Genomic DNA, 27,423 nt, shown 5'->3' with positions numbered 1-27,423 from the left:
GTGACCGTTTAACGAGCGTCCGGAGGAAACGCCACACAAGGAGGAAACGAAGCGGAGGCCCTGCAGCCCCGAGGGCCGGGAGCCTGGCATTCCGGCGCTGCGCCCGCCGCAGAGCGCCGCTGACCCCACCAGCGCCCCTGCCCCCGGTCAGCCCCTCCTCCCGCGGCGGCGGGGAGAAGAGGGTGGAGCGGCCCGACTCCCACAGCCAATGAAAGCAGCGGATTCCTGGTCCGATCCCCGGCGCGGCTCGCCATTGGTCGCCGCCCGGGTCTCGGCCCACCGAACCTTGGCGACCCAAGCCAATCGCGAGGCGGCGGGCGATTCCCCAGGCTGCTTAGGCGGCGGGCGGCGGGCGCAGAGCGGGCCGGGCGCGGAGCGGACGGCGGTGGCAGGCGACCGGAGCCGTCAGCCCTCCCCGCGCGGCGCGCCGCGGCACCATGGAGCCCGCCGTGTCGCTGGCCGTGTGCGCGCTGCTCTTCCTGCTCTGGGTGCGCCTGAAGGGGCTGGAGTTCGTGCTCATCCACCAGCGCTGGGTGTTCGTGTGCCTCTTCCTCCTGCCGCTCTCGCTTATCTTCGACATCTACTACTACGTGCGCGCCTGGGTGGTGTTCAAGCTCAGCAGCGCGCCGCGCCTGCACGAGCAGCGCGTGCAGGACATCCAGAAGCAGGTGAGGGCGCCGGGCGCGGCCGGGGCCCAGAGGCGCGGGCTCCGGGAGACGCGGCGTGCGCGTGGATAGCGGTACGCCGGCGGCAAAGGGATGCGCGGTGCAGCGGGAAGCCAGGACTTCATCGAGGAGCTGGCGTTGGAGGGGGATTGGAACGAAACAAAAATGTGATGGGGGGGTGGTTCCGGGGAGTTAACAGAATAAGCAAAGGCAGTGGGGAGCAAAACATTGCTCCGATGTTTATGGAGTGCCCGCTGTGCGCAGGGCACGTGCGGGCACCTGCGGGGCTGTAAGGAATCCCAAGACAGGGGAAGGTGTGCAACACTCGGGTAACTCTCACTAGACCCAAGCGTTTTGCAGGAGGAAAGGCTTCCGGGAGGTGGAGCTGGGTCTAGAGATTGGAAACTTGGGTAAATGATTGGGGGAAGGTGTGTCAGGTGAGAGCGAAGGCTGGGAACGTGGAAAGTGCAGGGACGACGGGATGGGGAGAAGGTTGGACAGTCTGTTCGGAGCTAGGTTGGAGAGAGGCCTCGATGCCAGGTTCGAGTTTGGAGTTTATTTTGTAGCAGCAAGGTGCTTTAGCTGCGTTTAGCATAGAGGACTAAAGCGAGAAAGTAGAACCCCAAGAGAAGAGCCTCACAGCCGCTGGTGATGGAGGGCTCACTCCTGGACAAAGATAGTCGGTCCATCTCCCAGTACCTCTGACATCCTCCCTGTGCCAGCACCCACGGAGCCCGCGTTACCCTGCTGCAGCTCACAGAGGAACCTCCTCCACATCCAGGGCTGGCGTGGGCATGGGGCTGGGCAGTCTCTTGGCTCCCTCTGCCCTCCTTATGTTCCTCTCTTACTGGCATCAGGTTGCAGAGAGCTTCTGTTTCCTGCAGCCACCCTACAGTAAGTGTAGCAGCCTCCATATTCTGTTTGCTCTGCGCCGGGTGCTGCGGGCAAGAGCGGGAAGATGGATGCAGAGAGACATTCTTGTGAGAGAGAAGCCCGTAGGCCTGGTGGGAGAATACAGACTCTGGAAGCACGTTGCCCTGCTGCCCTGGGTTTTGCTGGCCACAGTCACACAGCTCCAGAGCCCTGCCTACCCTCCCTCCCCAACTTCACTCTCTTTCCTAGCTCTTTCCACAAGTTCAGATTCTCCACCTACCTGCACGTCTCCTCCATCATCAGACTGTGAGCTCCTGGAAGGCAGGGACTATTATCTGACTCACCTCTGACCCGTGGGGCTTGCTCAAAGCAGCCTAGTGAGTGCTTATTAACCTAAACTAAACCAAAGGCCTCACTGTGGGCAGACATGGGGCCCAGCTGGACTAGCCCACTGCCCTGACCTGCCATGTGCCACACCCTGTGCCATTGATGTCCATTATTTCTAATCCTCACAGCAACCCTGGTAGGCCTTGGCACCTGTTTTACAAATGGGAGAAAATTGAGGTTCAAATTGAGTTATGTGCCCAGAATGACGTAGTTGGTAAATGGGGCTAAAGCCCAGGATATCTTAATCTCAGAGCCCAAACTCCAACATTTCTTCTTTCCCATGCTTCTCCCCACCCAAAATCCTGTAGGTCTGGTTCTACAACACCTGGCTTGTTGTAATAGCTGTCTGACGAGTTGCCCCTTTTCTGGGCCCACCTCACCTCTCTTTGGCCTGCACATAGTCTTCGGATACCTGCCCAAAATCTTGATTGGCTCCCATCCGGATCCAGTCCAATCAGTGTTTCAAGCTTCATGGCTTCCACATTCACTTCATGTGGCCCACCGTCCAGCTTAAATGCAGCAGCACCCCTAATCCACTCCCTCCCAGCTCTGTGTTTGTATCAAGTCCTGGGGCTACAGAGTAGGGCAAGGACAAGACCTGGTTGGTCAGGTAATTCCACCTCTCATCCCTTCACTCCCAGCTTGCAGGAATCTCTTCCTCGATACCTGCCCTTTCCCAGCTCCCTGGCCTCTGCTCATAGGAAAGTCCTTCCCCATGTTGAGCTGTTTGTCCAGCAGTTCCAATGCAGCCTCCTCCAGGAGGCCTGACCAGTATTCAGTAGGACTTTTGGTTGCAAGTTAAAGAAGCTAAATTCAAACACGCTTGAGCAAAAGGGGACTATTAGCCCAGGTTCTGAAAAGTCCAGTAGTAAAACTGGCCCAGGCATGGCTATATCAGGACCCCCTCTTCCCCATCTCCATCTGCCATCTCTTGGCTCTGTTTTCCTCTGGGTTGACTTCATTCCTGGGAGACTCTCTCCCTGTGGAGGCCCCAACAGTTTCTGGCTTATATCCAACCAGCTTAGAAACCCCAGGAAAGAGAGTATGCCTCTCCTGGAACTGGTGTCATTGACTTGAGTTGGGTCATAGGTCCATCCCTGAAGCTGTGGCCAGGAGGATAGAATCAGACCTCAGTTGTGCACCCACCTCCTGGGGCAGGGGAGTAGTATTAGCCTCACTGGACCAAAGGAAGTTGGCATTATTAGAAGCAGATGAAGAGGAAATGGATGGTGGCAGGTCAGAACGACAGATATCTACCTCTGCTGCTCTTATCCATCTCAACAGGAAAGGAGCACTTCCTCCTGTGTTCCTGATTGGCTTGTCATCCCCTGGGCCATTTATTCTCTGTGCTTTGTGCTCTGGTCACTTAGAGATTTTGCAAAAGCTGTTCCTTCCATTGGCTTGGTGGACCTTTCCTGCCCCTTCTCTCCCTCAAAGTGATACATGAATTAACACATGTGAATGCTTACAACAGCGCTTGGCACATAATTAGCCTCAATTAAGTGTCAGCTCTTATTCTGTGGAGTATTACTACAAGCTCATCTATCCCTCCAGGCCTGAAGTCATACAGTCCTGGCTGTGAATCTGGGCTCTGCCATTCACCAGTTGTGTGACATTGGCCAAGTTATTTTGCTTCTGAGTTTTCTCGTCTGCAAAAGGGTGTCATCCTAACTCCCTGGGATTGTTGTGAGAATTAAACAGGACAGTGTACAGTAGGTGCCTAGCATGGTGGGGACACCCAGTAAATGGTACATTCTTATAATTGCTATTATTACCATTATAAAACCTTTTCTGAACTTCACAGTTAGAATTAATATTTTCAAAACACTTTGATCCTGTATTCTAGTTCTTTCTTCATTGTGCCTTGTGGTACAGCAACATGTTGGCTTTTCTGCTGGCCTCAGTAGCCAGGGAGGTGCCAGAGGGTAGGGCCAGCAGGCCTTTCTTTCGATCGAGCCATTCCTTCCAGTGCCTGGACAGAGGCATCCTTGCCAGCTCCCTCTCCCTGAAAGCAGAGCTGCAAACTGCTCTGGGGATCCCAGAGGGGCCAGCTCAGCCTCTGTCCCCTGGTTGCAGGTGCGGGAATGGAAGGAACAGGGCAGCAAGACCTTCATGTGCACAGGGCGCCCCGGCTGGCTCACCGTCTCACTGCGGGTCGGGAAGTACAAGAAGACACACAAAAACATCATGATCAACCTGATGGACATTCTGGAGGTGGACACCAAGAAACAGGTGAGAGCGTCACTGTTCCCTGGTTCTGGAGCACTGCCCCTGGTGCAGGTGACTCAGGGAGATGATTTTAGCCAAGGGCATGCCAGAGTGAACAGGACCAAGGCCCGTGGTCATCACATGAGGCTTTGTCCACCATTGCTGTCCTCTAAAGCCTCACAGCCACCAGGGGGAGAGATGGGTCATAGCCCCATCTCACAAGAGGGCAAACTGAGAGCTCAGGGGGACCCTTTGGTTGTCTGCAGTTCCATAGGAAGTCAGGGATGGGGGGATTATGGGCACAAATGAGAGGCAAAAGGAAACCCAACAACCCATCCCTGGTAAGGAAACTTGCTGGTGAAAACTGGGCTACAAAGGTGGCTGGCAGGTGTGGGCCTTGTTACAAGCTTCCTGGAGATCCTCTTGTTTAGTAGCCTTAGGAATGTGCATAGTCTTTGGCCCATCTAGTAATTAACTACTTCTTGAAACTTGGTGTAAGGAGAAAGGAAATAGTCTTCAATGTAATTAAAGAGCCAACACAGATTATATCACAGCTTTATCTCTAAAGAACAACACATACCCAATAATCAGGGAGTCGTTAAGTATGGTGTATCTGCTTTCTGTCACTGTGAATTAGTTTGGATCTAGAGTTCTATATAACTGGGATCATACAGTACTCTTTTTTTGTCTAGCTTCTTTCACTCAGCATAATTATTTTGAGAGTCATCCGTGTTGATGCATGTGTCAATAGTGCATTCTGTTTCACTGCTGAGGAGTGTTCCACTGTGTGGATACATTGCAGTTTATCCATTCACCTGCTGATGGACAGTTTGGCTGTCTAATTTGGGGTCTATTACAAATAAAGTGGAACATTGTGAACAGTCTGTTTGTGGACATATGCTTTCCTCTCTCTTGGGCAAGTACTTAGGAGTGGAATGACTAGATCATATGGTAGGTGTACATTTAACTTTTTAAGAAACTGCCAAATTGGTTTTCAAGCAGTTGTACCATTTTACCCACCAGTAGTATGAGCGTTTTAGTTGTTCCATATCATCATAAACTTGGCATGGTTAGTCTTCTTAGTTTTAGCCATTCCAATAGGTGTGTAATAGTTTCTCACTGTGGTTTTGATTTGCATTTCCTTAGTAACTAATGATTATGCACATTTTATGTGCATACTTGCCATTTATATATCTGGAAACAAGTCCTTCATCAGATAAATGATTTGCAAATATTTTCTCCCAGTCTGTGGCTTGTCTTTTGAAAATCAAAGTTCTTAATAAGTCCAAGTTATTAATTTCTCCTTTTACACATTGTGTTTTTGATGTCTTATTTAAGAAATCCTTGCCTGATCCAACGTCACAAAGGTTTTCTTCTAGGTTTTCTTCAAGTTGTTCCACAGCTGAGCTCACTGTGGCACTGTTTACTTTTAAAATTCTTTTTTCTCTCTCTGTTTCATTTTGGATAGTTTCTGTTGCTGTGTATTTAAGTTCACTAATCTTTTCTTCTACAATTTCTAATTTGCTGTTAGTCCCATCCAGTGTGTCTTTCATTTGAGACTTTGTGGTTTTCATTTCTAGAAGTTTGATTTGGGTCTTTTTAATTTGTTTTTAATACCTCTATTTAAATTTTTGAATATATAGAATACAGTTATAACAACTGTTTGATGTTCCTGTTTGCTAATTCTAACATCTGTGTCAGTGCTGGTCTGTTTTCCTTGATTGATTTTTCTCCTCATTATGGGTCAAATCTTCCTGCCTCTTTGCATGTCTGGTACACTTTGATTGGATTGTGACATTGAGACATTCTGGCATTTTACCTTGTTGGGTGCTGAGTGTTTTTGTATTCCTGTATTTTTGACTTTTGTTCTAGGAGGCAGCTAAGTTATTTGGAATGGTTTGGTCTGTTCGGTCTTGATTGTTTTAGGTGAGACCAGGACAGCATTTAATCTCGGGTTAATTATTTCCTACTGCTGAGGCAAGAGCGTCCTGAGTACTAGAAAAATCATGAGGTTTTTCCAGTCTGACTTATGGGCACTGACACTATCTCCTGCCCTGTGTGAGCCCGTGGTGCTATTACCTGTTACCTTCTCTCGTGGTTTTTTTCCCCTGACTTTAGCCTCAGATAATAGCTTCATGTGTGTGCACCAACCAGTACTTCATTGAATATTCAAGGGACAGCCTTTGCAGTTTGCTGAAGTTTTCTCTCTATGCAACTCTCTCCTCTCCAGTACTCTGTCCTACATACTCTACTCACCTTGCTCTTTTGGGGCTTTCATCTCTATCTCCTCAACTCAGGGAGCCCATGGGCTACACCTGGGTTCCCCTTCCTGCACGCCTAACTGTGGGCCATTAGCTGGGCATCCATAAAGCTCACCTTGTTTGTCTCCTGCCTCTCAGGGATCACTCACTTTGCTTATGTCCCCTGTAGTGAAAACTCTTGTTTCATATATTTTGTCTGGGGTTTTTTGTGTGTTTTTTTTCCATTTCAGGCAGCAGGATAAATCTGGTCCCTGTTGCTCTATCTCAGCTAGAAGTAGAAGTCCATGTGCTTTAAAAATCATGTTTTCCAAGAATATTTAATGAACAGAAAATAGCAATATAGATATGTATGAAAAAAACAAAGTAAATACATTCCAGTATTAACATTGTAACTCTGAAAAACTAGGATGGATGATTTTTGTTTTCTTCTTCATTTTTGCTGTATCTTCCAAGTAAATGAGTATTTCTTCTATAATCTAGAAAAAAATAAACTAAGCATTAAATGTAAAGATATTTGAAGGGATGAGGTTAAACACTAACTCAGAGCTAGAAGTTGCATTTGCTGTAATCAAAGGCAGGTAGTGTTCCAGAAAGAGCCTGTAAAGACTGTATAGGATTCCCTGCGTTGAGTGTTTGGGAAGGTTTGAGATGACACCTTCTGTGTGCAGCAGTCCCCTCCTAGGCCTGGCAGCCTCCTTGTGACCCAGGGTCTCTTTTGTTCTGTCAACAGATTGTCCGTGTGGAGCCCCTGGTGTCCATGGGTCAGGTGACCGCCCTGCTGACCTCCATTGGCTGGACCCTGCCTGTGTTGCCTGAGCTCGATGACCTCACAGTGGGTGAGGACTCCATGTTAACGGGCAGGAGGAGTCAGGTGGTCCTAGGATCAGAGCCCTGGGCCTTGGCCACCTTCCATCTGGTCTAGGAATCACCGCTATTCCATCTGTGACAGAAGCTACCCTGTCTCTTACTTGCCTGCTCCAATGGCAGGGTGTTCACTGCCCACTGCTCCGTTTCTGAGCAGCTCAAGTTATCAGACAGCACTTTTTAATCTGTGGCCTGAATCTGCTCCCCTGTGTCCATTGCTCCAATTCTACTCTCAGGAACACACAGAATAAGTCTAATCTCTCTTTTCTGCCATAGGATTCATGGCCCCCAAAGTCTTTTCTTTTCCAGGGAAACACCTTCAGAACACAACTTAATGCCACCCCATCAACATGCCATTTCATTAAAGTCTTTCTTCAAATAAATGCATGCAGGTTTCTAGGTTGAGGTGGTCAGAGGTGAGGGTTCGAGCACCCTTGCCGGGGTCTGCCCATCCATCCCCTGCCTCTGAAGATGCCCTCCCCGTCTACGCCCCTCCTTCTCTCTCCTGCCCTCTAGCGTCACAGAGGTGGGAAATCTACCCTCAGGCAGCAGCCCCATTTCTGCCAGCCTGTCATGCCTCCGTTGTACTAAGAGGTCCCCCCAGCTCCAAGACACCCCCCACCCTCTACCCCACAGCACTCCCTGGCTAACAGGTGTGTCTCTGCAGGGGGCTTGATCATGGGCACAGGCATAGAGTCATCATCTCACAAGTATGGCCTGTTCCAACACATCTGCACCGCCTACGAGCTGGTCCTGGCCGATGGCAGCTTTGTGCGATGCACGCCGGTGAGTTGAGAGGTGGGGGACGGCCATGCTAGCCTGCTCTGGCTCTCCGGGGGTGCTTCATTTCAAATACACCTATTCAGTCTGGGTCTGTATCTTTAATAATTTAAAAAATTTATGTAGGCCCTTATGTGTGTTCAGGCAGTGTTGTAAATGTTTTATATATACTAAGGCATTTGATCCTTCCACAACATGATGAGGTAGGTACTATTATATCCTCATTTTATGTATAGGAAACTACAGCACAGAGAAGTTAATAACTTGCCCTAGGTCACACAGCTAGTAAATCCCACACAGGCTGGACTCTCGTAATCAGGCTCCCAGATCCTTGCCCTTAGCCATTCATTACACCATACTGCCTCTCTGGAGAAAGTCAGGCCTCAGCATCAAAGCTCTTCATCAGATTTTGTAATGTACAGTCATGTGTCACTTAATGACATGGACATATTCTGAGAAATACATCCTTAGGCAGTGTCATCATTGTGTGAACATCAGAGTGTGCTTACAGAAACCTAGATGGTGTAGCCTATCGCTCCCAGGCTGCACACCTGTGCAGCATGTTACTGTACTGAATACTGTAGGACTTGTAACAATGGTAAGTATTTGTGTATCTAAACATATCGAAACATACAAAAGGTACAGTAAAAATATGGTACAAAGGGTTTTAAAAATGGGGCCCAGGCATTATGGCTCACACCTATAATCCCAGCAGTTTGGGAGGCAGAGGTGGGCGGATCGCTTGAGGCCAGCAGTTCGAGATCAGTCTGAGCAACATAGTAAGATTCTGTCTCTACAAAATAAAATAAAATAAAAAATGGTCCACCTGTATAGGGCACTTACAGTATGGAATGGAGCTGGTAGGACTGGAAGTTGCTCCGAGTGAGTCAGTGAGTGAGTGTCAAGTGAATGCGAAGGCCTAGGACATTATTAAACGCTGCTGTATACTTGACAAATACTGTACACTTAGGCTACACTAAACTTACGAAAACTATTTTTCTTTCTTTAATAAAGTAGGCTTAGCTTACCGTAACTTTTTTACTTTATAAGCTTTTTATTTTTTTAACTCTTTTATAACACTTAGCTTAAAACACAAACACGTTGTATACCTGTACAGAAAATATTTTCTTTCTTTATATCTTTATTCTGAAAGCTTTTCTCTATCAAAAAAATATTTAATTTTTTTGCTTTTTAAACTTTTTTGTTAAAAACTAAGACACAAACACACACATGAGCCCAGGCCTACACAGAGTTAGGATCATCAATATCACTGTCTTCCACCTCCACATCTTGTCCCGCCGGAAGGTCTTCAGGGGTAGTACTACAGATGGAGCCGTCACCTCCTATGATAACAATGCCCTTTTCTGGAATACCTCCCAAGGGGCCTGCCTGAGGCCGTTTTACAGTTAACTTTTTTTTAATAAGTAGAAGGAGTACACTCTAAAATAACAATTAAAAGTATAGCATAGTAAATACATGAACCAGCAACAGAGTCCTTTATTATCATTATCAAGTATTATATATTGTACAGAATTGTATGTGCGATCATTTTATATGACTAGCAGTGCAGTAGGCTTGTTTACAATAGCATCACCACACACGAGCAATTCGTTGTGCTGTGACCTTACGATGGCTGTGACATCACAAGGCGATAGGAATTTTTCAGTTCCACTATAACCTGATGGGACCACCGTCATATATGCGGTTCATCACTGACCAAAATGGTATTATGTGGTTATTAACCCAACTAACTAACAGGGAGGGGCTCTCTAAAAGAAAAGATACTTATCTGGAAATAGAGCATTGTAATGGGAATTCCCGTACCATGGTAAACTACGTGCATATTCAAAGAAGACAAAGGTTTTTAAAGGAAAAAGTAGGAGAATTACATACTTGTTTTGAGATAATCATCCATGGCTACAAAGATCAATAACAAGGATGATGCCTCTCCAGCCTTGGACAGATGTCCTTGCAGAAGTATTTTTTATGCAAGATTGCAATGGCCTTTGTGCAAGGTTGTGGTTTTTGTAGAGTCGCTTTTGTTATCATACATGTAAGTGTAGGGAGCGCCCTGACTTCATGGCCTTCTCCGGCTCTGTTTATCGGGGTTTTCTTAGCAGTGATGCATCCATTTGAGGCTGACAGCTTCACACAGTGCATGACTCTATAACTAAAAGTGATTAACAGGGCGGTTTTAGAAAAATAAAAGACAATTCTACCACCCAAGCTGGGACACAAACATTTAAGGCATTTTATCTGAGGAGTGGGGCAGTATTGAAACTTTAAGCCACCTGAGATCTGTCGTAGCATGTGTCAGGAGCCCCTGGGATGGGAGGGACAGTCTGGTCCTTTTGAAGTGGATATTTGAGAGACCCACCACAGTGGCTGCTGTAGACAAACTACTGCACTGCTAGTCATATGAAAGCGTTGCACATATAATTATGCACAGTACGTGATACTTGGTAACAAAGGACTGTGTTATTAGTTTATGTGTTTACTATCCTGTACTTTCAATCACTATTTTAGAGTGTACTCTTTCTACTTATTAAAAAAAAAAGTTAGCTGGCCTCACAGAAGAAAGTCCAGGGAGGGGGCTCCCAGCTTGGGAGCTCTGGTCCTGAACGAGAGAGATCCGTGTCAGGAGTGACATCAGCTCAGCACATTTCCCTGAACACGTGCCTGGGCCCTGTCTTCTAAGGAGACAAACATTTGTGCCTTAGCTCCCTTCTCTGAGGCCCAAGTTCCTGACCTGACAAATGTCGGGAGGAGTAAGCAGGTGTGCAAGGCTGTATGGGAACCTCCTCGAGTAGAGCCAGGCACAGAGCGGGCGCCTCGTAATTATTGCCATGATCCGAACAGTGTGATTAGCTGGTGGCCAAGAGTGGGGCTTGGTGAGTCCAGTTCTGCTATTCCAGAGGCTTCTACCGGCCTGCTGCAGGGCTTCCTGCTCCGCTCCCCCGCCCTGCTGCATCCACCATGCCTGCCACCAAGGGCGTGCGGGTTTAGCAGAGACTGCACAGGGCTGTCCTCTTGGTAAAGGCAAGAAAAGGCTGGACGTTTTCAAAAAGAGCTTTATTCGAACCAAAGCTTTATTAGAATTAGAATGGCCAAAGGAAAAGTCAGTTGTCTGTCTCAGAGACAGATGTGAAAACTAGAAAATGATGAAGTTAGGTACAGGTTTCTGGAGTCACAAGAGGTGTTGTAGGAAGAACACTAGATCAGGGGTTAGATGATCTTGTGTGAACCCCAGCGTGGCTGAGCTGGCTTTCTGGGAAGCCTTGGGTGAGTCGTGTTCCCTCTTGGAAACTCACTTTCCTAACCTGTCATAAGTGGGTATTAATGCTCTCCCTGGGCTTTGTAGGGGGTGGGTCCCACAAGCTAATGGACCGGGAAAGGCTTTGTAAATTTTAGTAATGGCCCAGAAAGGAGGCATCTTAATGTTCCCTGGCTACCCTGACTCAGAGTAAGGGTTCAGCCCTTTTTTAGCCTGGCCTTGGACCCCTGCTCCTTAGTCCCCCATCGTGGGTCTTTGGGCAGAGCTGGTCATGACTGCTTCCTGGGTGGCCTCTGGTTCGGGGCTGTGCCCAGACGGAAGCAGGAGGATGCTCTCTCGGTGGGTGAGCGCCCCTGAGACAGAGGGCAATATTAGGTAAATGTCATGTGGAAGCTGCAGAGAGAAAACTAGAGCCCAGAAAGTACAGTTTGTAGAGTTCACTGCCTGGGTTTACACAAGATAGCGACAGATCGGGGATTTAGCCAGGCCCTGGTTCTTTGCTCCCACGACGTGGGGTCCAGGGCTCCAGCTCTCAACGTGTGTCAATTCTGTCCCTCAGACCGAAAACTCAGACCTGTTCTACGCTGTGCCCTGGTCCTGTGGGACCCTGGGCTTCCTGGTGGCTGCTGAGATCCGCATCATCCCTGCCAAGAAGTATGTCAAGCTGCGGTTTGAGCCGGTGCGGGGCCTGGAGGCCATCTGTGAAAAATTCACCCAAGAGTCCCAGCAGCCGGAGAACCACTTCATTGAAGGGCTGCTCTACTCCCTGGATGAGGCTGTCATCATGACGGGCGTCATGACAGACGAGGCAGAGCCCAGCAAGGTAGGCCGGGGATGAGGAAGGCCTGGCGGGGACTGAGCCCGTTGCCCCACCCGGGCCCTGGCAGCCAGCTGTTCGAGGCAGCTCCCTGGCCAGCCCACCTGGGTACAGGCAACAGGATCTCCCGTCAGAGACTCGGACAGTGACGAAAGCTTCCATTTACTCTGCCCCTGCCACCCGCCAGGGACGTGCTGGTCTTTTGATAGGTGTAATCTTTGGTGCTCACAGCAACCCCATTTCATAGACGAGGAACCCAGGCTCCAAGAGCTAATGTAAACTTCCACGAGGTGATGAAGCCAAGCCCTGGGTAGCTGATTGGATGCTTCAGAATCCGGATTGACACTCCTTCCCCTGACACCGTGTGATTGTTAATAGCACTTTTTCTCCATTTAGAAAGGATTTGTGCTTATTATAAAAGACTTGGAAGGTATAAACAAAAAAAGAGAAAGAAAAGCCTCCAGCTGTAAACATGACCCCAAGCCAGCTGTTGCTGGTGTGTTTGGTATGCAGTCCGCCCTCCACATCTGTGGGTTCCGCATCCGTGGATTCAACCAAGCACAGATTGAAAATATTCGGTGGGGAGAAGTGGATGATTGTGTCTGTGCTGAACATGGACAGACTTTTTTCCTTGCAATTATTTCCTCAACACTGCAGTATAATAACCATTACAGAGCCTGTACATCGTATTAGGTATTATAAGCAATCTAGAGATGGCTCAAAGTGTACAGTAGGGCGTGCGTAGCTTACATGCAAATACTGGGCATTTTACATAAGGGACTGAGCCTCCTCGGATTTGGGGAGGTCGGGGAACCAATCCCCCATGGATGCTGGGAGAAGACGATTTATTTCCTCTTTTTCTGTGCATAGATTTTTAAGTTTTTAAATTCCAAAAGTAGTGCTGGCTCCGTGGCTTAGCTGGTTAAAGCGCCTGTCTAGTAAAGTACAAAAGTAGTATATGACAATGTTGAAATACATAAAGAAAAGGTTAAAGTGCATCTCTTTCCACCCAGGATAACCACTTGTAACATCCTTTGAGACCCATTTCTGTGTGTGTGTACGTGTGTGCGCCCTCATTTCATTCCGTCATATCCCACCGTTGCATGTAAATAATTGGCCTAACTCATCACTTACTGATGAACATTCATGTCGCTCAACTTGTTTTGCTCTAACAAATAAGATTGCATTGAAGATTGGAGATTCTCTTCTACCCATCCTTGCCCTTTTGTACAAACATCTGTGTAGGATCTAGTAAAAAATAGAATTTCTGACCCAAGGCTTTGAGCACATTAACTATTGATAGATACAACTAAACAGCCCTCCGGGAGAGCCGTGCATACACCTGCTCACAGCGGCGGCGTGCGAGAACGCCTTTTCCCCTGCGTTCTTGCCAACACTGGATAGTATCACTCTTTCATTTTTGCCAATCTGATAGGGTTAAAAATAGTATCTCGTTTTATTTTGCAGTTCTTGGATCACTTGTGAGGCTGAGCATCTCTTTGCAGAGTTTTTGGTTGGTTTGTCTTTAAATGTGATCGCCCCGTTCAAATGTGTCCTTTCTTGTTTAGTGTGATAAGCATTTCTCCATGTCGTTACATTGCCTCCATAAAGTATAATTAGTAGATCGAAGGGTAGACATCTCTTAAGGCTCTTATCTATACCTATGTACTTAAAACATTTTAAAATTGGAAGGGGCTAGAAAATCATCTGGTACAACCCCCTCTCCATGTAAGGAAAAGGGGGCCAGGGAGGGAAAGAGACTCCTGAGGACACATAGCGAGGACAGAGCAGATTTAAATTCGGTCTCTGACTCCTGGTTCAGTCAGGTCCCCTGCTTATCAGCCCCGAGAACTTAGCATCATCCACAAACATTACTTCCTGTGGGACACTGTTGAGTGCTGGGGGACAGGGTCCTGGAGCAGTGGTGGCAGCAGCACTGGACACTGAGCCCAAATACTCAGGCCCTGGCCCTGCTTGACCTGGGCCAAAGCCTAGTCACCCTGTGTCATCTAGCACCTGGTCACCTAGCAAGGACGTCTAGACCAGAGGTCTGCTCTAAGGTGTTCCCTTAGAGGCTGTCAGCAGTAGTAAGGCCAAGGGAGGGTCCCAGGGGAGTCACCGCCCCCACTGTACCCAAAGCTGCTCTTCTATCATGCATTTGATGTATCTGATGCCACCTAAGGTTATGGTTGAGCAGAGGGTTTGTACAGGTTTTAAAATGCTCGAACATGTGACTTGATTTCCTTATTTCCCAAGGAGAAAACCAAGGCCCAGAGGGCCGTACCCAGAGGCTCTCCTGGCACCAGTGGCAGAGGGGCTGGGCTCCAAGGCCATGAATATTTGCTGGGTGCCCCAAAGAGCAAGACCTTGAGACCCAGTGGGAACAGGGCTGGGACAGGAGAGTGGTAGATGCCATAAGACATGTGGACGTTTTATTTTAGGAGCCTTTCTTGCAAACATTCCTGTTTGGAACGCTGCTCAGCACTGTGTCCATATGTGCCAAGTGCTGTGAGGGGCCCTCTGCTGGCACTGGCCACTGGCTCACCGCGACTCTGGGAGGAGTAGCCTGCCCCCATCGTACAGGGCAGGCCCAGAGACAGGAAGTGGCGCTATCAAGGTGTGAGGGCTGGACTGGAGCTCATTCGGCTACCTGGCCGCCTCAGCTGGCGCGTGCCCGGGAGAGACGCACATCTGGGTTCTTTATCATATCCTGGGCATTTCTGGCACGAATGGCTCCTGATGCAGGTACTGCCAAGTCTCACCTTCATTATGTAGCTGGTGCCACGGCCAGGTGTGCGCCAGGCCTCACCTGGGGTTAGATCAGGTTGCCCTGTTTCCTGTTGGGTTTCACCTTCCCTCGCATTAGCAGGCAGAGGCCAGTGTGGGGTGTCTTTTGCCCCACCCCTTACTGTCACACCGAAACTGATTTGGGTGAACAGGCTCTTTAGCCCAGTTTCCCAGCCCACCACGGCCCCCCGTTTCCTCTCTGCAGAGAAGATGACCAGCAGTGTGGTCTCGCACAGGAGGGGCTGCAGACAGGCTGCAGGTGCTGGAGGCCAGGGGTGGAGGGCAGGGGTCCCTGGCTCCAGGGTGGATGGAGCAGGCTGGCAAAGGGATGGGGTGGGGGCTGTGCCCACTGTGGGGCAGGTGCTGTGCCAGGCACCTTGTACACTATCTCCTTTAGTCTTTCCAACACTCCAGCTGGGGTAGCAATGTCTCCATTTTTCCTGTACGGAAAATGAGGCTCAGAGATTCTAAGTAACCAACCTGCCCAAGATCAGCCTAGTGTGTTGTAAGTGGAAAAAGCAAATGGGCAAACTATGTACAGGATGGTCCCATTTTTATAAAATCAGTGTGCGTGTGTGTGTGTGTGTGTGTGTGAGATTTCTAATAAGCACAAAAACTCCTACAAAGTATGTATTTTTATTGTCATTTTGCATGTGAAGAGACAGGCTCAGAGAGTGACCTGCCTAAGGTCACAGAGCTAATGGGGACTGGGCCAAGGTTTGGCCCAGCCGCCCAACCCTGGAGCCTGTGCTGTTTCCAGGATGCCCCCTGCCTCTCCCCGAGAACATCTGCCCAGACTTGTTCTGTGGATGAGGAAGCTGAGGCCCAGAGAGGCTAAGTCATCCCAGGGCACACAGCACATCGAGTCCTGACCGTTTAGGACTAGAGAAGACACCGGCTCAATATAAGACTTGGGCAGTGGAGACCAGGGGGTCCAGTGCCAGGGAGGCGTGTGGGTTTATTCTTGTGAGCTTCCTCCAGATGACGAGGGCTGCCAGGGGAATTGCTGTGCCAGAGGGGTGTGGAGCTCGGCCCAGGGACAGTAGGGAAAGTGCCATGGCCAAGCAGCATTGTGGGCCTGGGTGGCAGTGGGGGGGTGACCCACACTCAGTGTTTGTGCCAACACTGCCTCATGGAGGGCAGGAGTCAGGGAATTCCCCTGCGTGGAGCACGGCATGGTGGCAGACACTTAAACATTTGTGCTTTTGTCTGTCATCGAGAAGGAGCACCAGGCTAGGCTGGGGTTGCTGTTTGGCCCTGGCACGCCACTTAACCTCTTTGAGCTTCTGCGCTGTCTGCTGGAAAATACCCACTGGCGTAACCTTACTCAGCTTTTAAGAGTCACAAAGGTGGTAACAGACATGAAAGAGCTTTGAAAAGGCCAGGAGTGCTGAACAGAAGCCGGGTATCGCTGTTACGCCCTGATGGCATCGGGCGCTTGTCTGTGGGCTGATGACAATGCCCTCTGTCATTTCAGCTGAATAGCATTGGCAATTACTACAAGCCGTGGTTCTTCAAGCACGTGGAGAATTACCTGAAGACAAACCGAGAGGGCCTGGAGTACATTCCCTTGAGACACTACTACCACCGCCACACGCGCAGCATCTTCTGGGAGCTCCAGGTGAGGCTTGGGTTTCCCGTAGTCCGGGCTCCTCCTGGCCAGCCAGGTAGGGCACCAGGGCGGTGAACACTGTAGCCACTCTCGTCTCTCCCTTAAGGGAAGAGAGTGGCTTTGTCCTGAGGGGACTGGACGCCTTCTCAAGCAGCAACACAGTCGTTTCCTTACCAAGCATTTGCTTCGTGCTGGGGCGTGAGCCACTGGGTGGGTACTTGTTCTGTCCTTGAGGAACGGTAGCCCCGCCAAGCAGACGGATCCCTGCACTATAAAGGGCGTGGGACCCAGAGGAGGAAGTGGCTAGTTCTTCCTAGGGTTCAAGGTAGCAGTCAAGCTTGGCCTTGAAAAGTGAGCAAGAATCTGCTATTGTCTGTCTGGGGGGGTGGATGAATGGGAAGCAGTGACATTTTAAATAGGTGACAGGGGGTGGGGGGTCAAGAAAGACCCCTGAAGAGATGACTTGTGAGCAGGGACCAGAACACAGGGAGAGCAAGCCACACAGAACTCCGGGGGAGCGTGCCCAGGCAGAGGGACAGCCAGAGCCCACAGCTTGAAATGGGCTAACATAAAATTAACCATCGTACAATGTACAGTTTGGAGGAATTTAGTGCATTCACGATCTTGCACAACTACCACCTCTATCTAGTCCCAAAACACTTTCATCCCCCTAAAGGAAACCGCATCCAGTCAAACAGTAACTCCCGCTCCCCACTGCCTCACCGTGGCACTCACCGGTTTGCTTTCTGTCGCTGCGAATTTACCTATTCTGGATGTTGCATATAAATGGAGTCATGCAGTGTGTGCCTTTTGTGACTGGCTTCTTTCACATAGCATAATATTTCCATGCATCAATATTTCATTTCTTTTTATGGCTGAATAGCACTCCATTGTATGGATAGACTGCATTTTGTTTTTCCACTCATCTGTTGTCGGATGTGTGGGTTGTTTCAACCTTTTGGCTACTGTGAACAGTCCTGCTATGAACATTTAGGTACAAGTATTTGTTTGAATCCTTGTTTTCAGTTCTTTGGGATATAGGAGCGGAATTGCCTGGGTCGTATGCTGATTCTACATCTAACTTACTGAGGAACCACCAAGCTGGTTTCCACAGAGGCCACGCCGTTTTATTTTCCCACCAGCAGTGTACAAGTCTTCCAGTTTTTCTACGTCCTCACCAACACTTGTTATTTTCTGGTTTTTAAATTATTATTATAGCTATCCTAGTGGGTGTGCGGTGGTATCTCACTGTGGTTTGGATTTGCATTTTCCTAATAACTAATGATGTCGAGCATCTTGTTGCATGCTTGTTAGCCAGTTGTATATCTTCTATCAGGAAGTGTCTATTCAAGTCTTTTGCCCTCTTTTTAAATTGGGTTGTTTGTCTTTGTTGTTGAGATGTAAGAGTTCTTTATATATTCCGGATACTAGATCCGTATCAGATACATGATTTGCAAATATTTTCTCCTATTCTTTATGTTTCTTTTCACTGTCTTGGTAATGGCCTTTGACGCCCCGAGGTTTTTAATTTAGGTGAAGGCCCGTTTATCTGTTTTCCCTTTTGTTATTTGTGCATTCAGTGTCCCATCTGAGAATCTGTTGCCAAATCCAAGGTCATGAAGATTTACCCCTGTGTTTTCTTCTAAGAGTATTATGGTTCTAGCTCTGGTATTTAGGTTGGTGATCCATTTTGAGTTGATTTTCATGTATGCTGTGAGGTAGGAGTCAAACCCCATTCTTTTGCATAGAGCTGTCCAGTTGCCAGCAGGGCTGCGTGTTGGAAAACAGCAAGAAGGCTGCTGGCCAGAGCCGTAGCGGGGAATGAGGGCAGACGGCCGCCAGAGGCTAGATCTCCTGCCTGCTTGTAGGTCAGGAAGGACTTTATATTTTCTTCTAAGTGGGGCAGGAAACTGGTGAGGGCTTTGAGCAGACAAGTGACATGGCCTAACGTTTGCTTTGAAAGAATAACTTTGACAGCTAGATGGAGAGTGGGTGGCGGTGGGGGTGGGTAAGAGTGGAAGAGAGGAGAAAGATTTCTGTTGTCCAAGGCGGCAGCTGTGGAGGAGAGAAGTGTCAGATCTGAGAGATGCTGTGAAGGATGAACCAACCAACAGACATTTCCAGACAGATTGGCCGTGGGTGTGATCCAAGGCTCACGCCCAAGAACTGGGTGAACAGAGGCGTCCTTGACAACCGTGGGAGACGTGGGGGAGGGGCCTGGGAAAGGGAATCAGAAGTTTGGTCTGGGACATGTCAGCTTGAGATGCCTTCCAGACGTCCATCCGGTGGCAGGCAGTGCTGGCTACACGTGTTAGGACTTAAGGGGTGCAGCAGAGGCTGGGGCTGCACACACAAACGTGGGCAGCGGCAGCAACAGAGAAATGTCATTTAAAGCCATGGAGGTAGATGAGTGAGGGTGGACAGAAAAGAAAAGAGGTATGAGCACAGCCCTGGGACACCTGCAGGTTAGGGGAAGAGGAGCCAGCTAAAGAGAGGAGAAGATGCCACCAGGCAGAGCCAGGGAGCAAGCCAGGAGAATGCGGGATCCCAGAAGCCATGGGAAGACTGTTTCAAGAAGGAAAATGAACAGCTGCATCAAATGCTGCTGAGGGAGATGAGGACAGAGATCGACCTTGGGCCTTAGCCATGGAAAGGTCACTGTTGACTGATCAGCCAGTAAACCCTGACCACAGAGTTGGCGAGAGAACGGGAGACGAGGAAGGGAGTCGGTGAGAACAAGCCTGAGAGCCTCTCTAGAGGGAAGCAGAGGGGCAGGGCGCTAGCTGGAGAGGGTGTAGGACCAAGACAAGATATTTTGTTTGTGCGATTATTTTCAGACGGGAGAGATGACAGCATGTTTACGTGTTATGAGAATGATCCAGGGGAGAGGGAGTATTTAGAGGGTGGAGTTTTGAGCAGGGGAGAGAGGCGGCTGCTGTGCTCAGGTGGGGAGCTTGCCTTTTGATGGAGGCGTGGAAGGTCTGTCCGTCGGCAGGAGGGAAGCCGTATAAATGGGTACAGTTGCTGCAAATGGGAGGTGGGGAGTTCTCTTCTGATTTCTCAATGAGATAGGAAAAAGAAGCAAGGATTTCAGCTGAAGTGAGGCGGGAGAGGATGTTGACGGTTTGAGGAGAGAGGAGATGTAAAATTGTCTCTTGGATAGTGGGAAGTGAATGAACTGGGGAAATACCATAGCAGTGCCAGGCAGCTCCCAGCCTGCCTAGGATTCCTGATCATGAATTTACAGCGAGACCACCGTGCGGTGGTGGGTTGTCACACACGCAGCTGGGCAGTGTGGTGAGTGGGCAGGCGTGAGGAACCAAGGGCCTGGTTCTGGTGAAACCTAAGCCAGCCACGGAGGGCAGGGGCTCCCAGGGGCTGACAAGACGCTGACAGGGCAGACTGTGTGCCCCAGGGGAGGAAGCACGAAAGTCGAAAGTCGGGGTGAGGGGACATGGTGTTAAAGAGCGTGGGGATGGGCACAGGGCAAACGCCCACCATTAAAACTACAGAGACAATGAATGTGTACAAAAGGACAAAGGGGGCTGGTGGTGGCTCACGCCTGTAATCCCAGCACTCTGAGAGGTGGAAGTGGGGGGATCGCTTGAGATCGGGAGTTCAAGACCAGCCTAAGCAAGAATGAGACCCCGTCGCTACAAAAAATAGAAAACTTAGCTGGGCACAGTGGTGCACGCCTGTAATCCCAGCTACTCAGGAGGCTGAGGCAGGTGGATTGATTGAGCCCCCGAAGTTTGAGGTTGCAGTGAGCTATGATGATGCCACTGCATTCTAGCCCAGGAGACAGAGCGAGACCCTGTCTCAAATAAAAATAAAAAAGGACAAAGGGACAAAGGCTAGGTATTGGCAAACATTTTTATAGAGCCAAAGGGCAAATATTTTAGATGTCACTAGTCACACGGTCTGTCACAGACTCACCTCTGCCACATGAACGGCCACAGACAATACATAAATGAACAGGTGTGACCAGATCCAGCAAGACCTTATTTACAGAAACAGGCAGCCGGCCATATTCGGGCCACAGGCTGGCCTCGCCTCGCAGACTGGCTCCCCACTGGCAGGCAGTGCCAGCCACTGCTCTAAGCGATGACGTGGGAGTCAGTGGCCAAGGGCACGTGAAAGATTCAGCCACAGGAAAATGAAGAGAGGATTTTCAGGAGCCGGGAGGACCATCCCTGTGGGCATTAGGTCACAAATGTTAAACCTGAAGGATATCTAGGCTCGGGTGAGGGAACCATGGGTGGGGGTGGTGAGGGGGATTCCAGCAATCCAGGATCCAGGCAAAACTGGGCGTTGTGTGGGCCGGGGATCGGGTGGGGGAAGGTCTTGGGCATGTGCTTCAAAGTTGCTGGGGTTGGTTTTTAGCCCTGGGGGTAGAACAGAGATGGAGGCAGTAACTCCAGGGGGCCTGGCCTGCCAGGAGGACCCTCCCTCACCTCCATCTGTCGCACTGGCAGGAGGGTTGCCGGGGAGAACGTGATGCACTGGAGCGGGCTGTGGGGGACAGCCAGGTTCCAGCTGAGAACAAGGAGAGGCACAGCACGTCCAGGGAAGAGTGAGGACGGAGGGGCTTTGCTGGGGTCAGACCATGAGAGCCCAGGGAACCCTGGAAGGTGAGAGCAGTGGCAGATGGGGTCAGGTTACCAGGTGCCGCATTGCTGCAGGAGGTCATGAGCGCAGGTAACGAGGCACCTGGAAGTCCTTGGTGACTAAAAGAAACCGGACATGAGGCATGACAGAACCACAGCTCGTGGGCTCTCGGGTGGAGGTTTCTGGCCAGTTGTGATGTTGGGACAGGTCTCGGGCAGAATGTGGTGGGCGGCGGTCAGGGTTGCAGGAGCAGGGCATGGGGGTCTCACTGTAGCCTGGGGGCTCTGGGTTCCCTCATACCCAGGAGTCCTACTTTGGGCAATGTCAAGGCCCAGAGCAGGTGGCGTGGGCAGTTTTGGCAAAGGCAGAAGACACCATGAGTGCCTCTCCATCCCTGCCAAGAGCAGCGGCAGGTGTGGAGGTGGTTTTGTCAAGAGCAAGGATACTTAAGAGAGAAAAACAAAAAGGAGCCAGCAAGGGACCCTGAGAGTGAGCATCAGAGAGACAACAGCCGCCACTAACGCCAGCCACTCCTAAGGGGTGGATGCTGTGCCGGACACTTCACGTGCCTTATCTTAATGTTCCCAGCAAGGCTGTGAGGGAGCGACTAGTGTTATTTCCGTTTCCGTTTAGGTTATCCCAAGTCATAACAGCTCAGTAAGAGAGAGTGTATCTCTCTCGAAGAGGGTTGAAACAGCCAGCATTTGTTACCTCCCGGTATCTAAGAGTCACGGACTTGGGAGTGACCGATCTGGGCGGTCCTGGCTCAGGGTCTGTCCTGTTGTGGGCTGGGCAGTGGCCCTCTGGAGGCTGCAGGACCTGCCTCCATTCCTCGCCATGCGGGTTCCTCGAATGTCCCCACAACAAAGCACTGGCTTCCCCCAGAGCAAGTGAGAGACCAAGAAGTCTGTAGTGCCTTTTGTGACCCAGTCAAGTCATACTGGTCACTTCCAGCATATTCTCTGTTAGAACTGAGTCGCCAAGTGCAGCCCACACTCAGGGAAGGAGCAATGAGGACCAGCAAAGACTCTAGGGATGTGTTTTAAAATCACCACACACAGCCAGGATTCAAAATGAGACTTGTCTTATATTTTTGTGCTGTTAAATAAATCCTGGCCTACACTGCCTTTAGTTAAAGGAAGAATCTGGAAGGATGGGGGTTTTAAGCCTGTATTTGCATGTAGAAGTTTATTCCAGAGTGCAGGAGTAGGGAAGCAAGACAGGGAAAGGGAGAAGTCACAACAAAACCCTGGAAGCCCTCTGGGGCTGTGTCACCTTGAGGCCAGGGGCACCCGCCCCAGCAGCCATCATTGTGCAACGGACCTTGGACAAGGCAGCTCCCTCTGCCAAGGGCAGTCCTCCCCGCGTGCAGTCCTCCCTGCGTGCAGTCCTCCCCGCGTGCCAGCCTCCGACACTCCCCACCGCTGGGGAGCAGGCGCCTCTCTGGAGGAGGCATCTGGGCAGAGTGCAGCAGCATCCGCTAGCGTGGAATCGCAGAAGCCAGGACATGTCTAGAAAGGAGGAATAAACAACTTCAAATGCTTGCTTTTCCCCTGCCCTGCAATAACTCCTCCTCCTGGCAGATGGCCTTGCGCCCAGGTTCCCTCTGCCGCGTGGAGCCCTTGAACAAACCAAGTGTAACCGGGCCTGGGTGCTGAGCCCCTTAACAGCTGCCTTCTGTCACACCCGTGCCAGGCCTGGCTGGTCCAGTCACGTCCCCTCACCAGCTCGCGGGCTCAGGGCCAGCGGGCTGCTTTGCAGGGCCCAGTGCGAAAAGCAGGCAAAAGTGCTGTCAATGGCACTAAATTATAACGTTTTTTCCTTTCTCCCGTGGTCTCTCTGTTGTCATAAATATTTCTAATTTAATGTTCTACTTAAGGAAGAACTAAAAATCTAAATTACTAGCATGAATTTTACTGTTCATTTTTAAAAATGCAAACATAAGAGCATTTAACTCCTTGTGCGTGTATAGTCCCTGGTTCCTTTAAGAGTGGCGGCGTAAAGCTAACCTGACTGTTGTTTCCCTTTCTTGCTGCATGCAGGATCTGCCTCTGGCTCGCTGGTGAGGGAGGGCGGGAAGAAAGGGAGAGGGGCCAGAGAAGCCTCTCCTGCCCTTTCCTTTGCCTCATTTGCAGTGGAAGCAGTCAGCTAATACAGGGCGTTACCACCAGTGAGGAGGGATGTGAGCAGAGCCCTTGGCATTGGTGTTTCTTAGAAGGCTGTTGCCCCAGCTCTGCCTCAGGGGGTGGGAGCCCTGCAGCCGGGCAGCGCAGAGGCCACCAGTGGCAGGCTGGACACGGGCAAAGGGCAAAGTCGGCTGGACAGCAGGGATCAAGGGAGGAAGAGGCTGCAGTCAGGGCCCTTGGAGTGACTGGCCTCAGCGTGTGGCAGGGCCAGGGCCAGGAGTAGAGCCAGGGACTAGGGACCCAAGGTCACCAAGGGACGGACGGAGGATGAGTGATGGGTGGACAGAGGGAAAGCAGAAGGGCAGAGCACATGTTTAATAAAACTGGAATTTTCTGAGGCTGGGACCAGGAAAGAAGTGATTTTAGCTGATACATTTGGCTAACAATTAACTATTTTTAGGGGGGAAAAAATGCAAGTGGCTTTTAAACCTAGGAGAGGTGATGCAGTCTCACAAAACAAAGCTATCTTCACCTATCAGAGTGAACAACAGAGATCTAGAAGTTTGATAACACACCACGCAGGCCAGGGCATAGGGAAACCACCTTCTCCCCCGTTGTCTGGGAGAGTATAACATGGTACAAGCTCTTGAAACAGTATCCGTTAGAACTGCACACACCATTTGAACCAGAATTTTCCACCTCTAGGAATTGATCTTACTGACACATACATATGGGCGAAAACACAAAGGATATTCATTGGAATAATCTGGAAGTAATCTAAATGTCCATCCATACAATAGCGCAGGGGTCAGCAAACATCCTATGGAAAGGCCAGACAGGAAACAGTCCAGGTCTTGTGCACTGTAAGGTCTCTCTAGTAGCCCGACAGCAGCCACAGACAGTATGTAAAGGAAGACGAAACCGGAGGGCAGGGCAGACCTGGGGACCCCTGCAGCACCGGTTGGGCACCCTTGACAGGGGACGGGGAGGAGGTGAGGTGGGAGGGGAATGCAGTAGGGCCAGGGAGTGAGAGGAGGCCTGACCTTCATACTGCTGGAATCTCTGCTGTGGGCGTGTAGTTTCTCCAGAGATAACCAAGGAAACAGCTCCTGTTGTGTGCCAGGCATTGGCGCAGCAGCTAGGATCTAGCAGAAGGAAGCAGACAGGTCCCTCCCCCGTGGGAGTGGAGGGGGAGGGTCACTCAGCCTTCAGGGCTTCCGTGTGTGGCTGCCACCCTGGCCCCTAGGCTGATGTGGACCCTTTCATGAGCTGCCTCTGCCTCTCTTTGTCCCAGCTGTCCCTGTGCCGTAGTACAGTGGCCTGTGTCTCCCACACCTGAGGAAGCATTTTTTTTTGGAGACAGAGTGTCGCTTTGTTGCCCGGGCTAGAGTGAGTGCCATGGCGTCAGCCTAGCTCACAGCAACCTCAAACTCCTGGGCTCAAGCGATCCTACTGCCTCAGCCTCCCAAGTAGCTGGGACTACAGGCATGCGCCACCATGCCCGGCTAATTTTTTCTATATATATTTTAGTTGGCCAGATAATTTCTTTCTATTTTTAGTAGAGACGGGGTCTCGCTGTTGCTCAGGCTGGTCTCGAACTCCTGACCTCGAGCAATCCACCCGCCTCGGCCTCCCAGAGTGCTAGGATTACAGGCGTGAGCCACCGCGCCCGGCCTGAGGCAGCATTTTAAGGACAGAGACCTTGTCTCAATTATCTTGGTTCCCCAGCACCCAGCACAGAACCTGGGACCCGACCTCACAGGCACCTTGCCATCGTGTGACAAATGGAAGAATGCCCTTGGCTTCAGGGGCTCTGGGAGCTATGAGAATGAATGCTGGTGACCCTCAGGAAGATGGCAGGACTTGGAGCAGGGGGGAAGGCTGTGAGCCAGGGCCAAAGTCTTCTCTGCTGCGGGTGGGCAGGATTGCCCCCCCGGGAGCCGTGGCGGAGCTGGCGGGGGACCGAGGCCATCCTAGCAAAGCAGCAGAGGGAGCAGCTCCTCCGTCCGGCAGTTTGGGGCTTGGAAGGGGGCAGGCGCTTCCAGGGAGACTGAGTCGGGGGAGGCAGGCAAGCGGTCTAGCTGTGAGCAAGGGCTGCTGTAAACCAACAGGCTCTTTGTCGAACCTGAGGCAGACTTCACCGCCCTGGCCGTGTGACCTCAGGGAAATGGCCTAAGTTCTCTGAGCGTCCCTCCTCCGTTCAGCAGCATTCATTTCTCGAACATTTATGGAATGCCTGCCCTGCGCCAGCCACTCCGGCCTCAACAGCTAGAACAGGCATGACAGCCACCTGATCATTTTGCTCCAGGCCCTGGCTGAGTGTCGGCCTTTTGGTGTCTCATTATCAGGAGCGAGTCTCCTTTACAGATAAGGAAACTGAGTTCAGAGAAGTTCAGTGACTAGCCCAAGGTCATGACAGATGGTAAATGCCAGAGCTGAGACTCAAACGTAGATCCAACTGGTAAAGTCCTAGGTCCCACGGTGCCCCCTCCAAATAGGGGAACTACACCCTGTCGGGCTCATGTCGAGCACAGAACAAGCACCTGATCCCTCGCGCACGGAGACATCAGCCCCTGTTGGTTCCTTCTCTCCGTCCCCACCCTTGTCTCCCAGGACATCATCCCCTTCGGCAACAACCCGATCTTCCGCTACCTCTTTGGGTGGATGGTACCTCCCAAGATCTCCCTCCTGAAGCTGACCCAGGGAGAGACCCTGCGCAAGCTGTACGAGCAGCACCACGTGGTGCAGGACATGCTGGTGCCCATGAAGTGCCTGCCGCGGGCCCTGAACACCTTCCACAACGACATCCACGTGAGCAGGGGCAGGGCAGGGAGGGAGCACCAGGCACGTTCCCGCGGAGTCGACGGTCTTCTCCTCTGAACTGTGTGACCAACCTCGGTCACACATGCCCTCTGGGTCTCGGTTTTCCCAGCTATAAAATGAGGGTCTTGTCCCTATGTCCACTGAGGCCTCGGCCCGTTCAGCGATGGCCCCGATGGGAGGCAAGTCACAGGGCCTGGTAACGAGCACTCCCGTGACCTGCTCCAACTGCACCCTTCGGCGTGGTGGAGTCGGCTGTTCTCAGCCAGGCTGGGAGGGTGGGGAGTGGAGCTGTGAGCAGCCAGAGGGGTCCCTGGAGAATGCTGCAAACCTCCCTGTGGGTGGGTGAGAGTGGGCCAGCCATGAGCCTGTCACCTGTTGGAGAAAAAGCTCCAATATCCCCTCCCTGGTCTACCCAGGTCTACCCCATCTGGCTGTGCCCATTCATCCTGCCCAGCCAGCCGGGCCTGGTGCACCCCAAGGGAGACGAGACCGAGCTCTACGTCGACATCGGGGCGTACGGGGAGCCACGCGTGAAACACTTTGAAGCCAGGTCCTGCATGAGGCAGTTGGAGAAGTTCGTCCGGAGCGTGCACGGGTGAGTGGCCCAGGGTGTGGTGGGGTCCGTCTGGCTGAGGGCCCCAGGGGAATGAGGCCCGCTCTGGGCTGAGAACCAGGATGCCCAGCCTTGCTTAGGGACCCTGTGGCTGTGGCCTCTGACTCGGGAGGCGGGTGTGGCAGGTGGTCGGGGTAGACCTGCAGGACCGCCTGCCTCTCCACCTGCACCCCTCCTCCAGCGAGCACGTCGGTGCCCTCCCAGCTGCTCAAGCCGGAAAGCCGGGAGTCACCCCCCTTCCCCACGGGGCAGATGGTGGGTGTGCGCTTACGTGTGTTCAGGGCTCCTGCTCTAGATCGAACAGCCAAAGCTAAGGAGGGAGGGATTCCTGACTGTGACAACCACGGAGAGACCCTGGACAGAGCATTGCTCAGAAAACAGCCTGGAACCAACTCCTGATGAACTAACATGCACAAATCTCAAAATAATTGTGCTGACTGAAGGAAGCCAGGAGAAAAGAGTACTGTATGATTCCACTGATAGAAAATTCCAGAAAACACACATGAATCTGTAGTGACAGAAAGCACATCAGTGGTTGCCCGTGGGTGGCAGAGGAATAACAAAGCATCACAAGAAAAGTTTCGGGATGACGGATACAGCCGCCATCTGGACCATGGTGACGGTTCTTTGGTTGCATACATACGTCAAGCTTACCCCGTTGTACATTTTAAATATGTGCAGTTTATTGATGCCAATAAAAGATAGAAAACATCCCCGCCGTCCCA

General features: G+C 50.9%; 1 protein-coding gene across 1 annotated transcript in view; it reads left to right on the top strand.

Annotated features, from left to right (window-relative positions):
- Positions 1-329: 329 nt before the first annotated feature.
- Positions 330-27,423, top strand: part of DHCR24 (24-dehydrocholesterol reductase) — a 30,007-nt gene continuing 2,913 nt past the window's right edge. The window contains exons 1-8 of the mRNA XM_069480041.1: positions 330-668; positions 4,002-4,157; positions 7,125-7,230; positions 7,926-8,044; positions 11,872-12,135; positions 16,394-16,537; positions 25,876-26,073; positions 26,502-26,680. Coding sequence (XP_069336142.1) covers positions 438-668; positions 4,002-4,157; positions 7,125-7,230; positions 7,926-8,044; positions 11,872-12,135; positions 16,394-16,537; positions 25,876-26,073; positions 26,502-26,680 — 1,397 coding nt within the window. The 5' untranslated portion in view covers positions 330-437. The remainder of the gene's footprint in view (positions 669-4,001; positions 4,158-7,124; positions 7,231-7,925; positions 8,045-11,871; positions 12,136-16,393; positions 16,538-25,875; positions 26,074-26,501; positions 26,681-27,423) is intronic.

This window comes from Eulemur rufifrons, chromosome 8 (genome assembly GCF_041146395.1).
Source record: "Eulemur rufifrons isolate Redbay chromosome 8, OSU_ERuf_1, whole genome shotgun sequence".
NCBI lineage: Eukaryota > Metazoa > Chordata > Mammalia > Primates > Lemuridae > Eulemur > Eulemur rufifrons.
The sequence above is the reverse complement of the archived record's forward strand: the minus strand, read 5'-3'. Positions and strand labels throughout refer to the sequence as shown.